The sequence below is a fragment of the Acanthochromis polyacanthus genome, chromosome 23 (genome assembly GCF_021347895.1).
Source record: "Acanthochromis polyacanthus isolate Apoly-LR-REF ecotype Palm Island chromosome 23, KAUST_Apoly_ChrSc, whole genome shotgun sequence".
Classification (NCBI taxonomy): Eukaryota; Metazoa; Chordata; class Actinopteri; family Pomacentridae; genus Acanthochromis; species Acanthochromis polyacanthus.
In genome coordinates, this window is record NC_067135.1 from 24,523,729 (window position 1) to 24,542,932 (window position 19,204).

The 19,204-nt window shown below is 41.7% G+C and overlaps 1 protein-coding gene and 1 long non-coding RNA gene across 3 annotated transcripts in view; one reads left to right on the forward strand and one right to left on the reverse strand.

Annotated features, from left to right (window-relative positions):
- The window catches only part of LOC127532461 (uncharacterized), a 295,805-nt gene that overhangs the window by 31,717 nt on the left and 244,884 nt on the right, over positions 1-19,204 (reverse strand). The window lies entirely within an intron of this gene.
- On the forward strand, positions 110-18,780 carry si:cabz01101003.1 (ubiquitin carboxyl-terminal hydrolase CYLD). 2 transcript variants are annotated; one of them, XM_022216897.2, is made up of 17 exons: positions 110-188; positions 430-656; positions 2,231-2,348; positions 2,607-2,764; positions 4,439-4,945; positions 5,627-5,732; positions 8,182-8,648; positions 9,580-9,745; positions 10,753-10,894; positions 12,130-12,252; positions 13,239-13,330; positions 13,466-13,529; positions 14,625-14,829; positions 14,920-15,028; positions 15,195-15,313; positions 17,051-17,258; positions 17,351-18,780. In XM_022216897.2, exons 2-17 carry the CDS (start codon positions 486-488, stop codon positions 17,533-17,535), a joined length of 2,940 nt encoding a protein of 979 aa, XP_022072589.2. In that variant the 5' UTR covers positions 110-188; positions 430-485; the 3' UTR covers positions 17,536-18,780. The 2 variants fall into 2 exon arrangements, with proteins under 2 accessions (XP_022072589.2, XP_022072588.2); XM_022216896.2 differs by having other exon boundaries at positions 13,239-13,529.

Below are 19,204 nucleotides of genomic sequence, written 5' to 3' on the forward strand. Positions count from 1 at the left end.
ACCTCTGGAATTTCCCCCCCTGTACTCGGAACGCCCGCAAGCGCTCTGATTGGCCGAGGCTCCTCCTCCGCTCCTCATTTCTCACTTGTTATTGGCTGCGCTGCTGTCAGTCAACCCGCTTCCGGCTTCACGGTTTGTTATTGAAGCGGAGCTCGTTTAAATGTTGACGGCCGAAGTTAATGAAGTTGGTGAGTTTCTTTTGGACATTTACGAGCTTTTACCTGCGTGGTTTGTTAGTCGAGGATATGGCAGAAAGTTCGTTTTTGTTCTTTTTACGGTTCTTCACCAAAGAACTCCAGTTTGGGCGTTAATGAAGAAAGTTTAAATTGCTAGCTGTCCTACCTGACGCTACCGTCACGTCACGTACACCAACGCTTTTTTATGCCTTCCTGTCGTCTCTGTAATCATTTATATTTCTTCAATTTCTAGAAAAATGAAGTCTTTAATTCAGCTGTAACGAAGCTACGCATAAAGACACGTTTAAGATGTCAGGATCGTATGAGCAGAACAGGAAGCGACGCCCCCCCAAGACGTTCTTGATCTCGACCGACCTGAAGGTCCAGGACCAGCTGGACGGAACCATTCGGCTGCAGCGGGGGTTCATCTGTCAGGAGCAAGATTTGGCCAAAACCAGAGGGGACAACCCCTGGGTCAAGGTAGTGTTTCTCATTTGCATTTGATGATTTGCATAAAATTTAACACACAATCTTCTGTCTGATTAAGAGGAAGCAGAAGTTTCCATTTAACACCAGAGCAGAGTCAGTAAAAGTGGAAAAAATTACCAACGCAGGTGATTAAAAGCTGCATTATTCAGTTTTTAGATTTAAGAATTAGTCAGATTATTCGCTGTTATTCTGATAATAACATAATGTAGCTTTTAAGAAGATTCAGAATCAAATTTATTGGCCAAATTTGCACACCAGCTAGGTGAATCTTGTCTCCCATTGTACAATAATCAGAAAAAAAACAACAAATAAGTATTAAAATGGTGTCAAATTTGAGAGAATTATTATGATAATACTAGTTATTAAAAGCTATATTATTTAGTTTAGAGATTTAACAGTTTGTGAACTTATTTGCCATTATTTTAACAATCAACAGATGGTCAACGTAAGGTGTCATTTATAGCTGGAGCAAAATTGTCCTTCTGTTATGTTCTTTGAGGTCCATAAACATTTATATATTTACACAAATTCCAGCATTTTGACTCTGTACACCACCATGAAGGATTTGAAATGAAACAATCAAGATGTGCTGATGTTAAAATACATTTAAAAAATATTAGAAGCGACAATTTGATAAATAGTTATGTTAGTTTGTCCAGTTTGTCCCTTAAAAAGGTGGAGGACTCGTATAAAATGTGTTGTAGTTCCTGGACCGTTCACATGATTTGGACGTAAAAGCCCTCAAATTAAAGCTGAGAGTCTGATCTTAACACACATCTGCATTGTTTCATTTCAAATCCATTATGATGGAGCTTAAATGCTAAAAAGTAATGGATAAATATCCAAATATTTATGGGCCTGAAAGTACAAAACAAATGGACGAGGATGAAGGCAGTTTGGTTCCAGATATAAATGACTACTTAAATCGACTGTATGTTGATTATCAGAAGAAACAGCAAATAAGTTCACAAGTTGTTAAATCTATAAACTAAATAATAAAGATTGTAATTATTATTTTAAATGCTGTCACTGACTGGCAAAGATTTTGAACCAAATATTAAAAGTGACAATTTGATTTATTTTTATGGTAGTTTGTCCAGATACTTTTGATCCCTTACAAAGGTGGAGATCTCATCTGAAATGTGTTGTAATTCCTACACCAATTGCCCTGATTTGGATGTAAAAACCCTTAAATTAAAGCTGAAAGTCTGCACTTTAAATCACATCTGCATTGTTTCATTTCCATTCTGGTGGAGCTGAAACGCTAAAATCTGTGCCAAAATATTTACAGACCTGACTGTAAATCAACGTTAACTATCTCATTTAACATTTTAATGGCGTGAAACATAAAAGACTGCTTCATTCTGGACCCTTAAAGAGGACAGAGAAGTCTTTCATGTTGCGTTCTTGTGGAATCTCCCATAATTACACAGATTGTGCTTTTCTTGGGTGGTCCATTCCTTTGGCTTTGGCTGAGTCACCCTCTGCTGTTTATTTCCCATCATGCTCATCTCCTATCCTCTCCTCTCCTGTCTTGTCTCTGAACCTCGTGTTTTTTTCTACAGGTGTTAGACAATGGCCTCATGGTGAAAATAGAAAGGAAGCACCTGCTTGAAGTCCCGATAGAGTTCAGTGGTCTGCTGGAGCCGGTGGCGGATCCGGACGCTCGTCTGAAACTTCTGAGTGAGACGTTGCTGATTATTTAGCGCTGTCATAAACAAGAAGTGATAAAGTTATTTATTAGTGAATATTCTATCCCTTAAAGCTTGTTTTCAGTACAGAAAGTGTGAGAGGATTCAGATTTGTGTGTTTTAAGTGAATAATAATGGGATGAAGAGCCAGATTGTCAACCAGAATCCTCCCTATAATCAGCCATGATTAGTTACTTCCTGTTTCTGTCGCTGGTTTTGTTTGTTTAGTTTATTCTTGTATATTTTTCAGACAATCCTGGGAAGCTGCAGCACTTCGCTTCTTTGCCCGCTGATACCCCGCTGTGGGTCCAAATGGGGCAACCGGACGAGCTGGCAGAGGCAGAACTCAAGTACATCGGGCCGCTGACCAGAGGGAGCAGCGGTGTGTATTTTGGAGTCCAGCTGAAGGTAAACATGTCAGACTGTTTGCTTCATAGAGGCGTTAATCTGTAGTTTCACATGGTTTCCTGTTTATGCATAATTCCCACCAGAATCTGCAGCTCCACTGAGTGTTACTGTGATTTTCAGCTTCTTGTTTTGCTTCCTTCTCACCATTCTGAGAGTTTTTTTTTCAGGCTTTCTATATATATGTGTATATATATATATATATATATATATATATATAACATAAAGAGAGTGTTGGAAAATAAGAAGCCTTGATCGGGACATCCCCAAAACGTATATCAGACACGAGCGTAGGAAATGGGGTTTCATATCCTCTGCAGCAGTAAGAACGTTTGCTGGAGAATGTGGAAACCTGAGAGCTGAACTAGAAAGACGTTCAGCACATCCAGACTTTCATTGTGCGAGTCGACTCCACAAAGCCTCAGAGCTATCAGGAATCATGAAGAGGGTTTATAACTTTCAGACCTTCCGCTTCAACCTCTGCTCACATAAAAGTGGGCGTTTAGCGCTTCATCTGTTGCTTCCCCTGCACTAAATGTACCGATGGCATTCAGCTGCTTCAGTCAGCAGGTTGTTTTAATGCAGAACAATGAGGAACATAAAGATGTATGAGGGTAAAAAGCTGCTGCTGCAGGAATGCTAGTAGAAAACTGCTAAATGTGCGTTAATGTAATTCTGTGACTGATCAGTAATAAAACTATTGAACTCTAAACTTCATATATTTAAACATGATATTGTTTTAAAGTGTATTTCGGTCTGACTCTGTCTCATAATGAAGGAAATCAGTTTAATTTGTGGCCAAATCAAAGTCAAATTAATGTGACTGATTGAACATTCTCTGTGATAAATACTGATAAACAATCAATCAGTGTTTAATCAGCTGCAGTACCAGCAGTTTAAATGGACCAAACATTAAAACATATTTATACGATTTCTATGTCACCAGCTGAAAACATGTCAGGTTTCCATGGCAACACAGTGCATACAGTGTGTGATACTGTAACTACATGGCGTCATTCGGTGGTTTTCATGTACAGATCAACAGGTTAACAGAGAAAACATTTTCCCTCAGCTGAGAATCTGGATCTCTCATAAATTATTGTCAGGAAATGATTTGATTAAAGGGAGACACTTCTTAGAGCGGAAACTCTAAACAGAACCTGCTCATGGTGATCATGGAGATCTAGCTCCACAGTATCACTTACCATGGAGATCTAGCTCCACAGCATCAGTTACCGTAGAGATCTAGATCCACAGCATCAGTTACCATGGAGATCTAGCTCCACAGCATCAGTTACCATGGAGATCTAGCTCCACAGCATCAGTTACCATAGAGATCTAGATCCACAGCATCAGTTACCATGGAGATCTAGCTCCACAGAATCAGTTACCATGGAGATCTAGCTCCACAGCATCAGTTACCGTAGAGATGTAGATCCACAGCATCCGTTACCGTAGAGATCTAGATCCACAGCATCAGTTACCATGGAGATCTAGCTCCACAGCATCAGTTACCATGGAGACCTAGCTCCACAGCATCAGTTACCATGGAGACCTAGCTCCACAGCATCAGTTACCATGGAGATCTAGCAGGTTTAAAACCTTCATGAGACTCAGAACTCTGACTTTGATCTTAACATCCCAGCTAACACGCTGACCTTCCTGTCTGTCCTCCAGGGTTCATCGGTGGGTAAAGGAGTGAGCAACGGTTCCTATAAAGGCCACCGACTCTTCACCTGCCCTGAAGCCTGCGCCCTCTTCCTGCCTATCAGCCACGTCCGGCTCCGCCACTGGTCCCGCAGCGGTAACTCGGACGCACACGAACGAGGTCGAGACCGGGAGCACCATCGCGGCGGCAACAATCCCCCCAGCAACGGGCACCATGGCAACAGCGAGCGTCCGAATCATCATCACCTCCAGCAGCAGCAGCACGGTAGACACATCAGCTTCCACCAACATCGACCCGGCAGCCCTCCTCACGGCCTTGGCATCCTCCCACGCACCGCAGAGTCAGCACCCATCATGGCTCACAGCCACATCCGAGGCCCGGCGTCGCCACCGCCCTTCCACACCGGCCAGCGGGTGTGTTTCCCCCTGGAGGACACCGTCTACTCCGGAGAAGTGCTCTTCTGTGGCCCCCTGCCTGGCCGGTCCTCGTCGGGAATGTACGTCGGAGTCCTTCTGGTCAGTAGATCAAACTGAGAACATGAGAGTCTGGCTCAGCATTTTGAAGTATCTTAGCTGTAAGTTCAGAGTTTCAGCTTTAATTTGAGGGTTTTTACACCCAAATCAGGTGAGTGGTGGAGGAATGACAACACACTTTAGATGCTGTCTTGGGCCGCTCACCTGATTTGATTATTCACTGTTACTCTGATAATACAAGGATATTATTTCACATTTGCGTTTACTGATTTGCATAAAATGTAACACATGATCTTGTATGGAGAAGAAGAGGAATCAGGACTTTCAGTTGAACACCCAGTCGAGTCTGTAGAAGTGTAGAATAATGACCAACTTGAAGCTGAATCAGCTTTTATTGGCCAAGTTTGTACACAAACCAGGTGAATCTTCTCTCTCATTATACAGTAATCAGAAAAAGATATCAGCTAAGTAGTAAAAATAGTTAAAGTTAATTTAAAGCTCCATTATTTAGTTTATAGATTTAACAGTTTGTGAACTATCTAGTCTACTAGTCTGCACTTGAAGCATATCTTGGTTGTTTCATTTCAAATCCATAGTGGTGGAGCCGAAATGCTAAAAATTGCGCCCGAATATTTGTCGTCCTGACTGTAAATCAGCATTAACTGAGCATTGACTCCTTCTCTAGATGCAGCTTTGTGTTTGACTTTGTGTTGTAAACAACAGGACGCTCCTGTGGGTAACTGGGACGGTTATTACAAAGGAGAGAAGCTCTGCCACGTTCCTTCTCACACATATGCACTCCTGCTGCCGGTGAACAAGGTCTCCTCAGGTATGCGAACTGGTTCACATATTAATTCCAGCTTTTTCTGTCTTCTGTAGCTCCACATAGCTCCCTTAGGGACTTGTTTGTTTCTCTGGTCACACCTTCAATCCATCTGATTGCTTCACTCCTTCTCCTTTTACCTTGTACTTATCCAGTCATGAAGTCCAGCTCCTTTTCGTCTTAGGATATGTCCATTGTGGTGGTAATTCTGTATTTAAGGACCAGAACCTGCAAGAAACAGTTTGGCTCTGTCCAACACTGACTGCTTTATTCCATCAATGGGATCCTTACCATTTTACACCAGCACCACATTTTCAGAAGATGCTCATTTCTTTTTATTTTCATTTGCTTCCATAAATCCCAACAGGAAATGATGAAGTTACCCTCGTCTTTGTTGTATTACTGACGTCTGTCATTATTTTCTTGAGTCCAAACGCTATTTGTCCTTTTATTTCTGCAGCACATTCTCCAAGAAAGAACAAAACTATCAACTACTTCTTCACCTGATTTAAAGTTTTCTAATAGACCCGTCAACATTTCTTTAGTTTTCTTTCATGTTGAGGCTTAATCCGACTTTAAGATTCACTTTTTTTTTGCCTTTTTATTGTGAAAGTCGCAGTGAAGAGTGACAGGAAATGGGGAGAAGAGTAGGGGGAAGACCATAGACATAATAAAGAGTAGACGCTGCTCGGGGTGCTGCGCAGCGAGAAATACGGCCGCCATCTTGGTCCGGTCAGCCGCTCCACTCAGCGCTGTTTGACAGCGCATTTAATCCATCTTAACTCTGAATATTAAACTGATTTTTTTAATATTTTTATTTTTTTGCTGCAAACATCATACATGTAGCTATGATACAGGACAAATGGTTCGGCGTATTTTAATATTCATAGCGGGAATAATAGATCATAATAATAATAATAGGTAATGGAATATTCTGATATTAAGAATTAAAATAATTGACTTTACTGCCATTATCTGCTTCTCTAACATATATTAATGTGTGTGTGTTTACAGTGTTTGCAAAATACCTGTCTACAGTCGAGCTTAATATCAGAATATTCTATTACCTGTTATTATTATGATCTATTATTCCCGCTATGAATATTAAAATACGCCGAACCATTTGTCCTGTATCATAGCTACATGTATGATGTTTGCAGCAAAAAAATAAGAATAAAGAACACGGGAAAATCAGTTTAATATTCAGAGTTAAGATGGATTAAATGCGCTGTCAAACAGCGCTGAGTGGAGCGGCTGACCGGACCAAGATGGCGGCCCCACGTCTCGTCAGCCCCAATAGGCAGTTGCGGTTGATGCGGCGTCTACTCTATATATATATATATATATATATATATATATATATATGTCTATGGGGAAGACATGCAGCAAAGGGCCGCATGCAGGGATTGAATCCGGGCCGCTGCATTGGAGACCAGCCCCTGTACATGGGTCGCCTGCTTAACCCGATGAGCTTTATGGGCGCCAGACTCACTTCTTTAGTCTTCCTCATTCTCTGTGAATAATGTTGTATCATCTGCATACCTTAGGCTTTTGACAATTCTACCGCCTATTTTTATTCCAATTTTCCTTTCGTTCAAGTCCTGCCGTTCTCACTATACGCTCTTCATACAAGAATGAATAAAAATGGAGACAGGATGCAACCCCAGCCTAACTTCTTTGCTGATATTCAACCAGTCATTTTAGACTCTACCTGAATATTTTACATTTTAATCGTTGTTCTGAAGAGAAATTGCCTTCTAGAATGTCAAATATCTCACTTATTACACTAAAAATCACACATTTTTGGTCCAGTGTTCTTCCAGAATTAACAATTCTAATATTCCTTGTCTGTCAAAGTTATAAATAATAAACTGGGAATCAAAATATTAAACACTAAAGGCCAATAAGGGCAAACTGTATCATGCAGCAGGGGTGTTCATGTTTATATCCACCATCGGTTCATGACCTAAAGCTCAACACTAATGGTTTATGCAGCAAGACAAAGACCCAAAGACCACCAGCAAGTCCACCTCTGAGTGGATCAGACAGAACTAAATGAAGGTTCTGGAGTCAAAGTCTGGACTTGAGTCTGATTGAAATTCTCTGACAAGACCTTAAAAGGACAGTTCACGATCTAAAACCATCTAATGTGACTGAATTCAAACTATTCTACAGAGAAGAGTGGAGCAGAATTCCTCCATGGTGATGGAAAAGACTGATCACAAGCTGGAACAAACATTTAACTGCAGTTGTTGCTGCCATACCAGTTATTAGGTTCAGGGGGACAATTACTTTTTCACAGAGTGATACAAGTTTGTGGGTTATCTCTGTCTAATATTCAGTAAATATGAATATTAGTTTGGTGATCTGGAACATTGAAGTGTGAGAAATGCACACCAATAGAAAGAATACTTTTTCAGCTCCTACTATCTTTTTTCCATTTCTTCATCCTCAGAACCAAAATCTCACCGTCTCAACCTTCTTCACCAACTTCCTAAGTCCATCCTAAAGCCGGTGCTGCCCTCTGTCACTAAACCAGCCCCGATATCACCACCAGCCTCTGCTCCCAAAGTCGCCCTGATGCCTCCACCCAAGCAAGCCCCGAAGCCTCCTCCTTTACCTCCACCCAAACCTCCCCAGAAGACCTTGCTGCCTCCACCTCTGCCGCCTCCCAAACCCCAAAGCCCGACGTCGCCGAACAGCGACGACCCGCCCCTGCACACTAACGGCATCCACAGCCCCCCGTCGCCTCTGAAGAGTCCTGAAGGCAGTGAAGCTGCTGGGGAGGACGGAGAGGCGGGGCTAGGGGGCGACCTGGAGGTGGGGTCGATGGTTGAAGTCAACGACCCGCCGCTGTTTGGGGTCATCCGCTGGATTGGACGGATCAGTGGCATTTCAGAGCCAGTGGCAGGACTCGAGCTGGTAAATACAGGTTCAGGTTTTATTGATTAATCATATAAAGTTTTATTTTCATTGTAGTTTAAGGTACAGTCAATTGTACCAACAACTAAGGTGCAGCTGCTCAATGGGGCGCCATACCACCAGAATGGTACGTTGGTTCCTGTCTTGATTCTTTTTTTTTTAGGGACAAATTCAAGACTACTAACATCTAAATTATCTCCATTTTCTGATGCTGTTAAACCTTCCTTAACCCTCCTGTTGTCTTCATTTACAGGCACCAAAAAATATTGTTTCCTTGTCTGAAAAAAATCCAAAAATTCAGCAAAAAATATTCCCCAAATTTCTGAAAATTTGCTAAACGTCCGGAAAGCAAATTCCAATAATTCCTTAAAAGTTTCACTGAAAAGCTTTTTTTTTTTTTAATTTCCCCCAAATTTGGCAAAAAAATTCTTGTAAATATTTTCAAAAAATGAGTAAAAGTCTCCCAAAAAATCCTAAAAATATCTGAAGTGATTGCACATATATATATCAGTAAAACCTGTAATATTTACTTTAAGAACATTCACAAAAAAAATCAACCAAAATCCAGCGAATTTCGCTGGATTTTGGTTGATTATTAACATTTCTTTATTATTATTAACATTTCTTTTTTCCACCAAAAAAATGTTCAAATATTTCCCAAAAACGTTGAAAATGTGGAAGTTTTCACTGTAAAAATATATTTTTTCCCACATTTTCAAACATTAAAACGGGTTAATTTGACCCACAGGAGTCAGACCACTGAGTCAGTTAGAGCCAATATATAACCTACAACCAGTCGCATTTTCAGTGTTCTTGAGCCGACACTGTGGAGGAAATCTACCTTGCTTTAATATTAGAGTAGAAAAAAGGATAAATGTATGTTGTCATGCAGAATCTACTGGGTGTTTGATTTGAAATGCTCGTGTTCCAGGACCAGGAGCTGTCTGCTGGAACAGACGGCAGCTACCTCGGGGAACGCCACTTCCGCTGCCCGGCCAACAAGGGACTGTTCGTCAAACTTCGCAACTGTAGACGGGACTCCAGGTTCCCGGCTCCTGAGACGCCTGTCAATCAAGTGGAGCGATGCAACTCTATAGGTAAGAAAACACGATGACATGTAGGCGTGCCAGGAGGTGATCTGTGAATCTGTGGCAGGTCAAGCACATGGGAAGGCGGAGCAAATTCTCAAACCTGAAAAGGCAGAGCAAGCAGATGAAAGAATGCCGTCCTCCAGACTTGCTTGCTTTGGCCACTCAGTCGATTCCTGACTCCCTGCATCAACCGCTATGCCAGGCCCAGTTTTATTCTCTATTTATATGCTCCCGCTCATGCGTCACAATGTTTCTTTTCAGTGCTACCCACAGATAGACCTCCGACCTTGGTCAACTATCCACTAATGTAAAGCCAGAAATCTAGGCGTCCTGTTTGATTCTGACCTCAATTTAACGCCCCACATCAACAAAGTCATCCAATCCTGCTTCCTCCAGATAAGAACCACCAATCAGATCAATCCGCCCTCAGTCTGACCTTGAAGAAATCATCCATGCCCTCATTTTTTCCCATCTTGATATCTACAACCGCCTTTTATCTGGGAGTCCACAAAAATCCCTCTCCCGCCTCCAACTGGTCCAAAAACGCAGCAGCTCAGCTTCTTACTGGTTTTAACAGACGACATCACACCTCCCCTGTTCTAGCTTCCTTTCACTGGCTCCCTGTCCGTTTTAGAATTGATTTTAAGATTTGCTGATCACTTTCAAAGCTTGCCAGGCCTTGCCTCTTGCTATATTTTAGACCGTACGTTCCCTCGCGAGGCCTTAGATCCTCAGGTAGGTCCCTCCTAGTCGTTCCAAAGTTGAAGCTTAAATCCAAATGTGACCGGGCCTTCTCCATCAGGACCGCTCAGCTTTGGAATGACCGGCAATCACTTCTTACCAGTCACTTTTATAGCCTCCCCTTCCAATAAACTTCTCTTTTATTTCTCTTTTGTCACTATGTTGTACCTGTCAAAGCACTGAATGTTCTTCTGAAGGGTGAAAGTTTTCTTGCAGGTGTGAGAGTGCACCTACCCTTCAGTGTGTAACCCCTTGTTCTGTGTGGCTGCCAGCCTTTGCAGAGTGGGGCAGTGAGCGTGTGGAGGAGCACACTCCTCCGATGGACGGCAACGAGGCCAGAGAGCTCTACCAGGGCTGGAAGAGAGGCATCCAGGGTCACCTCAACTCCTGCTACCTAGACGCCACGCTGTTCAGGTAAAATCCAGACTTACTATGGCTGTAAATCTGTTGCAGTGTGTCCAATGTCGGAAAAAATAACATGATTAATACACAACAGTATGAGGAGTTCTCCTATAGCAGGGGTGTCAAACATACGTCTTACTAAGCATCAAAATTACAGAGAAGACCTGAGCTGCTTTTTTTTGTTGTTGTTGGGGACGACCTACCTTCTACGTTTGTGAACTACTTTTCTCTGTAATGAGCATCAATGAAACAAAGACTCCATCACAAGAACTTTGGCTAATGCTCAGGATTTGATGCCTGATATTCATGCACTTGTCAAAACTATAAGATGCCAACTTAGGAGCCAGTGAAACAGTGAGGAGGCCTGCTTAATGTAAAAAGCTGTTTCAGACACTTTTTCACCCTGAAGAATAAAGTTCTGTGAAATTAAAAACATTGAACAACAAGACGTCAGTGAGCAGCTTCAGACAGCAGAGTTTGGTTTGATGGAAGTCTTCTGTTCAAGCACTGCCACAGCTTTTATGTCTAAATTTTACACATTTACAAGGCATGGGGCACAGTGTGTCAGTTCAGGTGGTCAGGATTATTGCATAGATGTCGAAATGAATGTAAATTTAAAACAATTTCTCGATCTTGACGAGTTGTTTTGATCATACAGTAAAATACTAGATTGTTAAGTTCCAGATACTCAGGGATGTGTTAAATGATAAACTGAGGCATAATATTGTTGAAATTGCACTTGTTTTTCTTAAGAAATCCAGAATGTTTTGTAAAATACTTCATTAAATGTGAGCATTTCCAAGAATGCACTAAAACAAAGGAAACATTTGGAGTTGGGCTCATTTGTAGGTTATTATGCTGTAATTTTACTGGTCACTGGAGATCAAACTGGGCTGAATGTGGAACCTGAACTAAAACGAGTTTAGCACTCCTGAACTAAAGGATCATCAGAGAAAAAAAATGGAAGTTTTCACAGTTTCCAAAACACAAGGATACAGAAATCTTTAACAAATCTGTGGATCCAGACTATAAGCTGCATCACTGCCAAAATCTAATAATTTGGTCCTTGTGTCATTTCTGACTTTCCCTGAAAATTTCATTTAAATCCGTTAGTCTGTTTTTGATTAATGTTACAGACAGACAGACAGACAAACCAACGCAGATCGTCACATAACTTCCCTGTGGACTAACAAATAAATCTTGGGTCTTTTCTTTCGTTTTCATTCCTTGTCTGTGTCTCTGTCCAGCCTGTTCTCCTGCTGCAGTTCAGCAGACTGGGTCTTATTTTGGCCTTCTGACTCTGAAACCGACCAAAACGCTGCTCAAGCTCAGGACCTGCTGCGCTGTGAGATCGTCAACCCACTGAGAAGGTGAGCGTGCACGTCTTCTGGCTCCGTCTCTGTAATTTAATGATATATAATCAATCAATCAATCAGATTCCATTCATATGACACTTTTCAGACAAACAAAAATGCAACACAAAGTGCTGTACAGATAATAAAGATATAAAAAAATGCAAGAAAACAGTACAAACAACCCCAAAGCCTACAGTCAGGTCATCAGTAAAGGCTCTAAAACACAGGAAACAGATGAGAGAAAAAGAAATAAAATAAGGTAAAAATAGCCAAGGAGAAAAAACTACAATTAAAAAATAGAGAAGAAAATATATAAAAACACAACAAGAAAAGATTTTAAAACAGTAATAAACTGTACATTAAATAGATTAAAAGATGCAAATAGGTGAAATAATAGATTTAAGAAGAGTAATTAATAAATAAAATCCATCAAATCAATCTAAAGTCTGGCTTATGAGGTAGATTTTCGAGTTTCCTTTTAAAAATATCAACACTTTCTGCTGCCCATCAGGTCTTCTGCTGTTAAATGAAGCCTTACCGTATGTTTTCATTCTGGGTTTAGGTTTAATTATAAAGCCACAACCATAAAGAACTTCATAAACTAATAAAAGGATCTTAAAATACATTCTAAAAGAGACAGGTAGCCAGTGCAGAGACTTTAAATCGCTGTAATTTGATAATAATCTTTTTTAGCAGTATGTTTCTCTTGCAATTGCAGGTACTACAGGTGTAATTCTACTTGTGTTAAAGATGATAAATAATGCTAATATACCACTGCTGCTATCGTGCTTGAGTGCTATAAGTTTAGCATTCCGGTTGTGGCAAAAAATAAAAAGTCGACTGAATTGGTGACAGTTTCTGGTCTTGACTATCACCTGAAACTTGAACCAAAGCTGTAAACTTGATGCGATAATGCCTGAAAAATGCTTTGAATGTGAACATCAGTGTTGGCGTGTTTTCAGTATGTTTCTAAAGTCTCTGTGTTCATGTGTGTTTGTCAGGTTTGGCTATGTGTGTGCCAGTAAGACCATGGCTCTGAGGCGACTGCTGGAAGCTGCAAACAGTGACACTGGCTTCACCAACCAGGAGAAAGGTACGAGTGTGAAAGCGTGGCTGCCTCTGCATTCTTGTTTTTACTCCTCCGTCAGCTTTCTGCAGGTGCATGTGAAACATCAGACGCTGTTGGTGAGACTGAGGAATGTTATCGCGCTGCTAATCTGTCCCCTAGACCCTGAGGAGTTCCTCAACAAGCTTTTCCAGCTCCTCCGAGTCGAGCCGCTCATCAAGATCAGGTAACACCGCCGCCCCTTTCTGTCTGCAGGCACAAAGTAAGTAGGGCTGTGGTTTGACATGGTTTCTCATGGGGAACACACACACACACACACACACACACACACACACACACACACACACACACACACACACACACACACACACACACACAGGTTGTGCTTTGATATGAATGCTTGCTGCAGTGGTTAGAAGTTATGTCATTCTCCTGCATTTCCTGCATTCTTGTGTGAGGTAACAGTAACACGGCTGAGACGTGCTGTTAGTTCATATTAGTTTAAACCATCATGGAAACATTTATCTATTTGTATTTTGTAAGTTAGAGATAAATCAGAGATAAATCTATCTGGCTTTTTACCTTCCAACATACCCAACTACCCATCCGCTAACCTACCTACCTACCGACCGACTGACCGACCTACCTACCTACACCTTCCTATCTACCTACTTGCCTACCTACCCACTCACCTTCCAACCTACCTCCACTTACCTTTCAGACTACCCAATCACCTTTTAACCTATCTTCCAACCTACCTACCTTCCAACCTAGCAACATCTACCTACCACCTTCCAAAATACCTACCTCCACCTACCTGCCTTCAAACCTACCTAACAACCTACCTTTCAACCAACCTACCTACCAACCTACCTACCAACATATCTACTCACCTTCTTACCTACCTACCTTCCAACCAACGTTACAACCTACTTACCATCCAACCTACCTACCCCTACCTTACAACCTACCTTCCAACATACCTTTCAGCCTACCCACTTTCCTTCCAACCTACCCACCTTCCAACCTACCTACCTACCTACCTTCCAACCTAGCTAATCCTACCTACCACCTTCCAACCTACCTACCTCCCCCTCTACCTACCTACCTACCTACCTACCAACCTAGCTTCCTACCTACCAACCTACCTACCTACCACTGTACCTTTCACCCTGTTTTTTTCAGTCTGTAACATTTGCTGTCACCTCTTTGATCCAGTAAGACCACAAAATACTGACCAAAATAACCAGATCAGTAGTAGATATGGCATTGTGTTGTACTGAGCCAAAACAAAGCTTAAATTTCCCCTCCACTCCCTCAGATCAATGACTCAGCAGCCTCAGGAGTGTCACCTCTACCAGCTCTTCCCACCTACCCTCCCCTCGTCTCCCTCCTCGCCCTCACCCCTCTCCCCAGTCCACTCCCCCATCCCGCTGTCCTCGCCGTCGTCCAATCGGATGAGGGTCGCCAGCGTCCAGACCCTGCTGGAGTCCTCGTTCCTCCACGCCGGCCTCAAGTTTGTTGAGGTAAGAGTTCAATGCTGGCCATGTTTTTAAAATAAATAAATAAATGATAATATTCAGATTACGTGTATTGATCATTGATCTCCCCACCAGGCTCCGTCCTGCCTCTTACTGCTCATGCCAAGGTTCGGGAAGGATTTCAAGATGTTTGATGCCATCTTACCCTCCCTCAGCCTGGACATCACAGACCTGCTGGACGATAGTAAGAACCGTTTATTTTCAGTTCAGTACAAGCATGGTTTAGTTTTAATCATGTTTAGACCAGACTACAGGTTCATGTCAGGTCTTTTTGTAGTATTACTGCCATGTGTTTTTACATTTTGACTGATTGTGTCTTCATTTGTTCCCTGTTGTCTTCATCCGGGTAGCTCTGAGACAGTGTAGTATCTGTCAGGCTGTCGCTGAGTTTGAGTGTCTGCAGTGTTATGAAGACCCGGACATCACCCCTGGACGTCTAAAACAGTACTGCCACACCTGCAACACACAGGTAACCTTTCATTTACTAAGGTTCAGACAGACATGATGAAGAAACCTCCCCCTTCAAATTAAAAGGATGAAGTAGTCTGAATGTGTTGGTTTTCATGGCCAGTATTTTACAGTTTTGCCTCTTAGTCACAGATCAGAAAATGTCCTGATAAACTCACTGTACTGCTCATCCAACAGCAGATAGACACAGTTAGTGACTGACTGCTGAACATAGTGGAGCATTTAGCAGCTGAAGAGTCAGATAGAGTCAGATATATCCACCAGCAGATGTATTAGACAACTAACAGAGATATTCATCAAGTCAATAAATGCTGCTGTTTATGTTACCAGCTGCTAGGAAATGTTACAAATATTTACCCCGGAAACTTTATAAGATGATAATCTGTCAAGGTTGTGTTTACTGCTCCTCTCAGAACATTCTAGTTTTATTCTGTTTTTGTTGTAAATACCAACAGTTTGTTAACATTTTTTGTAAATACCAGCATTTTAAGCTCCTTATTGCTCTTTCTTCAACCAGCACGATTTGCACAACAAATGCATGTGTGAGCTAGCCTAGCCGCGCTAGACAACCCACGGCAACGAATTTAATTCTCTGCCAGGGTGGGTCTAGTTACCCTCCATAAGGCTCGAGGCTGGATGCTTCTAAAACTGGCCGGACCAATCACCATGAAGTGTAGAGTCAGAAGGCGGGCGTAACTAAGTGACGACAGAGGCGCGACGATTCTGACAGAAACAACCGGCGCACAATAAACAGTTATCTTTCGACTCGGCTTTGGCCACAGCCCTTAAAGATTTGAAGCTAAAATTCAACTTGAAAGATAAACAAAGGACGGCACTGAAGTGTTTCATTGAGAAGAAAGACGTATTTGGACTTATGCCGACGGGATATGGCAAATCCTTAATATACCAGTTGGCTCTGCTGGTTGGGAAGCTAATGGGACTTAGCCACAATCCGGCGCTCTAGGAACTACGTCAGCCTATTCGTTGCGCTGACTGGTTGTATACCTACCCAATTGCTGCAGAGTGATTTGAAAGACAACCTTTTAGCCCGCCTCCCTCACTGTCGAGCGTTCCTAGACCCTTGTGTCTTAAGAGCTGGGTCTAGCATGGCTAGGCTATGTGTGAGCTACTGGAGACCTTGAATTTCCCCAATTGGATGAATGAAAGTCTATCTCTATATTTATCTATTTCTCTCTATATATATCTATTCTTAGCCATCTCTATACCAATATTGATCTATCTGTATCTCTGTCACCAAGCTCTATATCTGTGTCTGTCTATATCTCTATATCCCGATCTCTATCATTCTATCTCTATATATCGCTATCTTTCTCTCATCTATTTCTTGATATCTATCTGTCTCTATCTCTAAATCTCTATATTCCTATATCTGTCAATCTCTATATCTATTTCTATCTCTCATATCTCTACACTTGATATATTGATATCTATCTATATCTCTTTATCAATCTATCTGTATCTCTGTATTGATCTATCTCGAAATATCTATGACAATCTGTCCCTATATCTCTGTCCATATCTCTATCTCTACACCTCTGTCCCTCTATATCTCCATCTTTATCTATCTGTATATATCCATTTCTATCTATATCTATTTCTATTGCCCCTAAGTGGCTAAACAACAGCGATTGTGAGTTTAAATGAATCAGGGATGTGATGCCCTCTGGTGCTCTGTTTTTAAATTCTGACTTTGTGCATCTTTTCCATCAACGATCAGGTCCACAGTCACAGGAAGAGGGCATCCCACAGCCCGGTGAACATCGGTGTCCCTGGAGGTCCGTGGTCGGGTTCTCTGCACTGCACCCGGCAGCGGATGTCTCTGTTTGCTGTGACCTGCATAGAAACCAGCCATTATGTGAGCTTCATCAAGCACGGACCCCTCCCCACCAACTGGCTGTTTTTTGACAGTATGGCAGACAGAGAAGGTAAAAAAACAAAACAAAAGCAAACGTCATTAAACCTCTGCCTTCAAGTATTTCAGCAAACACAATCACCTGTTCCTCTGGGTGTCCTCCAGGTGGGGAGAATGGCTTCAACGTTCCCCGGGTTAAAGCTTGTCCGGAGGTGGGCCGCTACCTCAGCCTGTCAGAGGAGGAGCTCAGCAGGGTCGACTCGGCCTCCTTGAGAGAATCCGTCCGCCGCCTGCTCTGCGACTCCTACATGTGTCTGTACCACAGTCCTGAGCTCAGCCTCTACAAGTGAAGCCACTCCACACAGATCCTACAAAGCAATAAGGACGTCCTAGGGGTGGATGACGAAGCTGTCTCAACAAAACCGGAATTCCCAGTCAGAGATGTCACAGCAATGGTTCTTTTCCAACAGACTCAGGGCTAATCGTGAGCTACGAGGAAGATGGAAACATTCCTACAAATGCTGTTAATGATCCAAGTTTATTTATTTTACTGCTCAGTGACTCTTAGTTCTAACATGACAGCTACAGTTTATTTAAGCACATCAGTCAGGACTTACATGTAGGGCTGATGCTGTCCCATAATGAAGGATATGTATCAGTTAGAGGCTCCAAAACAGACCCATCCTGGCAGCATTCGTCTCATTATGAGGTTTCTTGACGTTTCCTTGTGAACAAAGGCACCTTTTCCGTACATAACAACACCTTTTGTGGCTAAATTTAGTATTTAGCAGCACTAGTTGTCTGCTGTGGGGGTTAGCCGGCTAGCTAGCTAACAGGCTAGCAGGAACAGTTAGCTCGGTAGCTGTCATGTTCGATGGCATTAGGCAAACTTCAGCAACAGTTAGTTATATTAAAACTCTGTCTTTCTGCTCAACGTGTCTTCCTAATAGACTGACTTCACTTCACAGCACATTAATCTTCAGGTTCTTTGTCTTTTCTAGCTGTCAGATGCAAACATTGCACTCGTTTACCATGAGCCTCGTTATCACTGTGACCAACATCTATTCATCACTTGTGTCCAGCTTAATATTAAATACTCTTAAATACAGTTAGCTCAAGTATTCAGCTACCTGTTCCTGTTCACACTTGGTTTGTGATTGTCAGACCTACACGTCCACCACACTGAATGTTTAGTTTTTTTGTACAGCACTTTCTCCACAAAGCAGGACAAGATGAAAAGTCTTTATCTGGACATTCCGTAGTTCAATCACGGCCTGAGAATGAGCTGCTGTCGCTTCAGACGTAAAACAAACACGACAATCAGCCGAATTACCAGAGCAGCAATATTTACACTCCTTAAATGTGCCTTATGAACAAATACTCCTCAGTTTACTGTGCCTTGATAGCGCTCTCACACTGTACAGCTCAGTTTGTACTGCTGCATGTAGCCGTCAGTACGTCTGTATATAATAGATCGCCTTAAACTGACGGTAAAGACTGCACACAGATGTTTGAGCTTCACCAGCTCATAGTTTGTTTAATGTAACAACAAACAACGAGGAAAATGTCCCAGATAATAAATGCTTTCATACTAATTTTCTTGTATTTGTGTTATTTTATTATTGAAGTGTATCTACGAATGTGTTGAAATCATTCAGCTGTTATACATAGAATACTCTCAAATATGTAGTATGTGTGATATAAATAATACTACCAGAGGTATTTGCAGAAAAACTATGCAAAAGAAAAAATACAGGGGACTCTCAATAATTCTGTAATGCTATTCTGCTCCTAATACACTAAAAAATCTTTTCTTTCATTGAGATGTTCTCATCCTGTAGTGACATGACATATAATCAACCTGGTATTCCCATTTTCGCGCATTATTACAAAATAAAATGGGATACATACAAAAAAAACACAGTAAATGAAAGATTGCCCCTTTGCTGGACCTACAACAGTTAAAGGGATAATTAGTATAGATTTTAAACCTTTTCTAAACATGATTTAGATTTTTTT

Bases quoted from the DNA above. Each gene is read 5' to 3' on its own strand.
- si:cabz01101003.1 (XM_022216896.2), top strand. From the start codon at position 486: ATGTCAGGATCGTATGAGCAGAACAGGAAGCGACGCCCCCCCAAGACG. The intron at 9,746-10,752 runs GTAAGAAAACAC...TGTGGCTGCCAG, and splicing joins GGAGCGATGCAACTCTATAG to CCTTTGCAGAGTGGGGCAGT. The intron at 12,253-13,238 runs GTGAGCGTGCAC...TGTGTTTGTCAG, and splicing joins ATCGTCAACCCACTGAGAAG to GTTTGGCTATGTGTGTGCCA.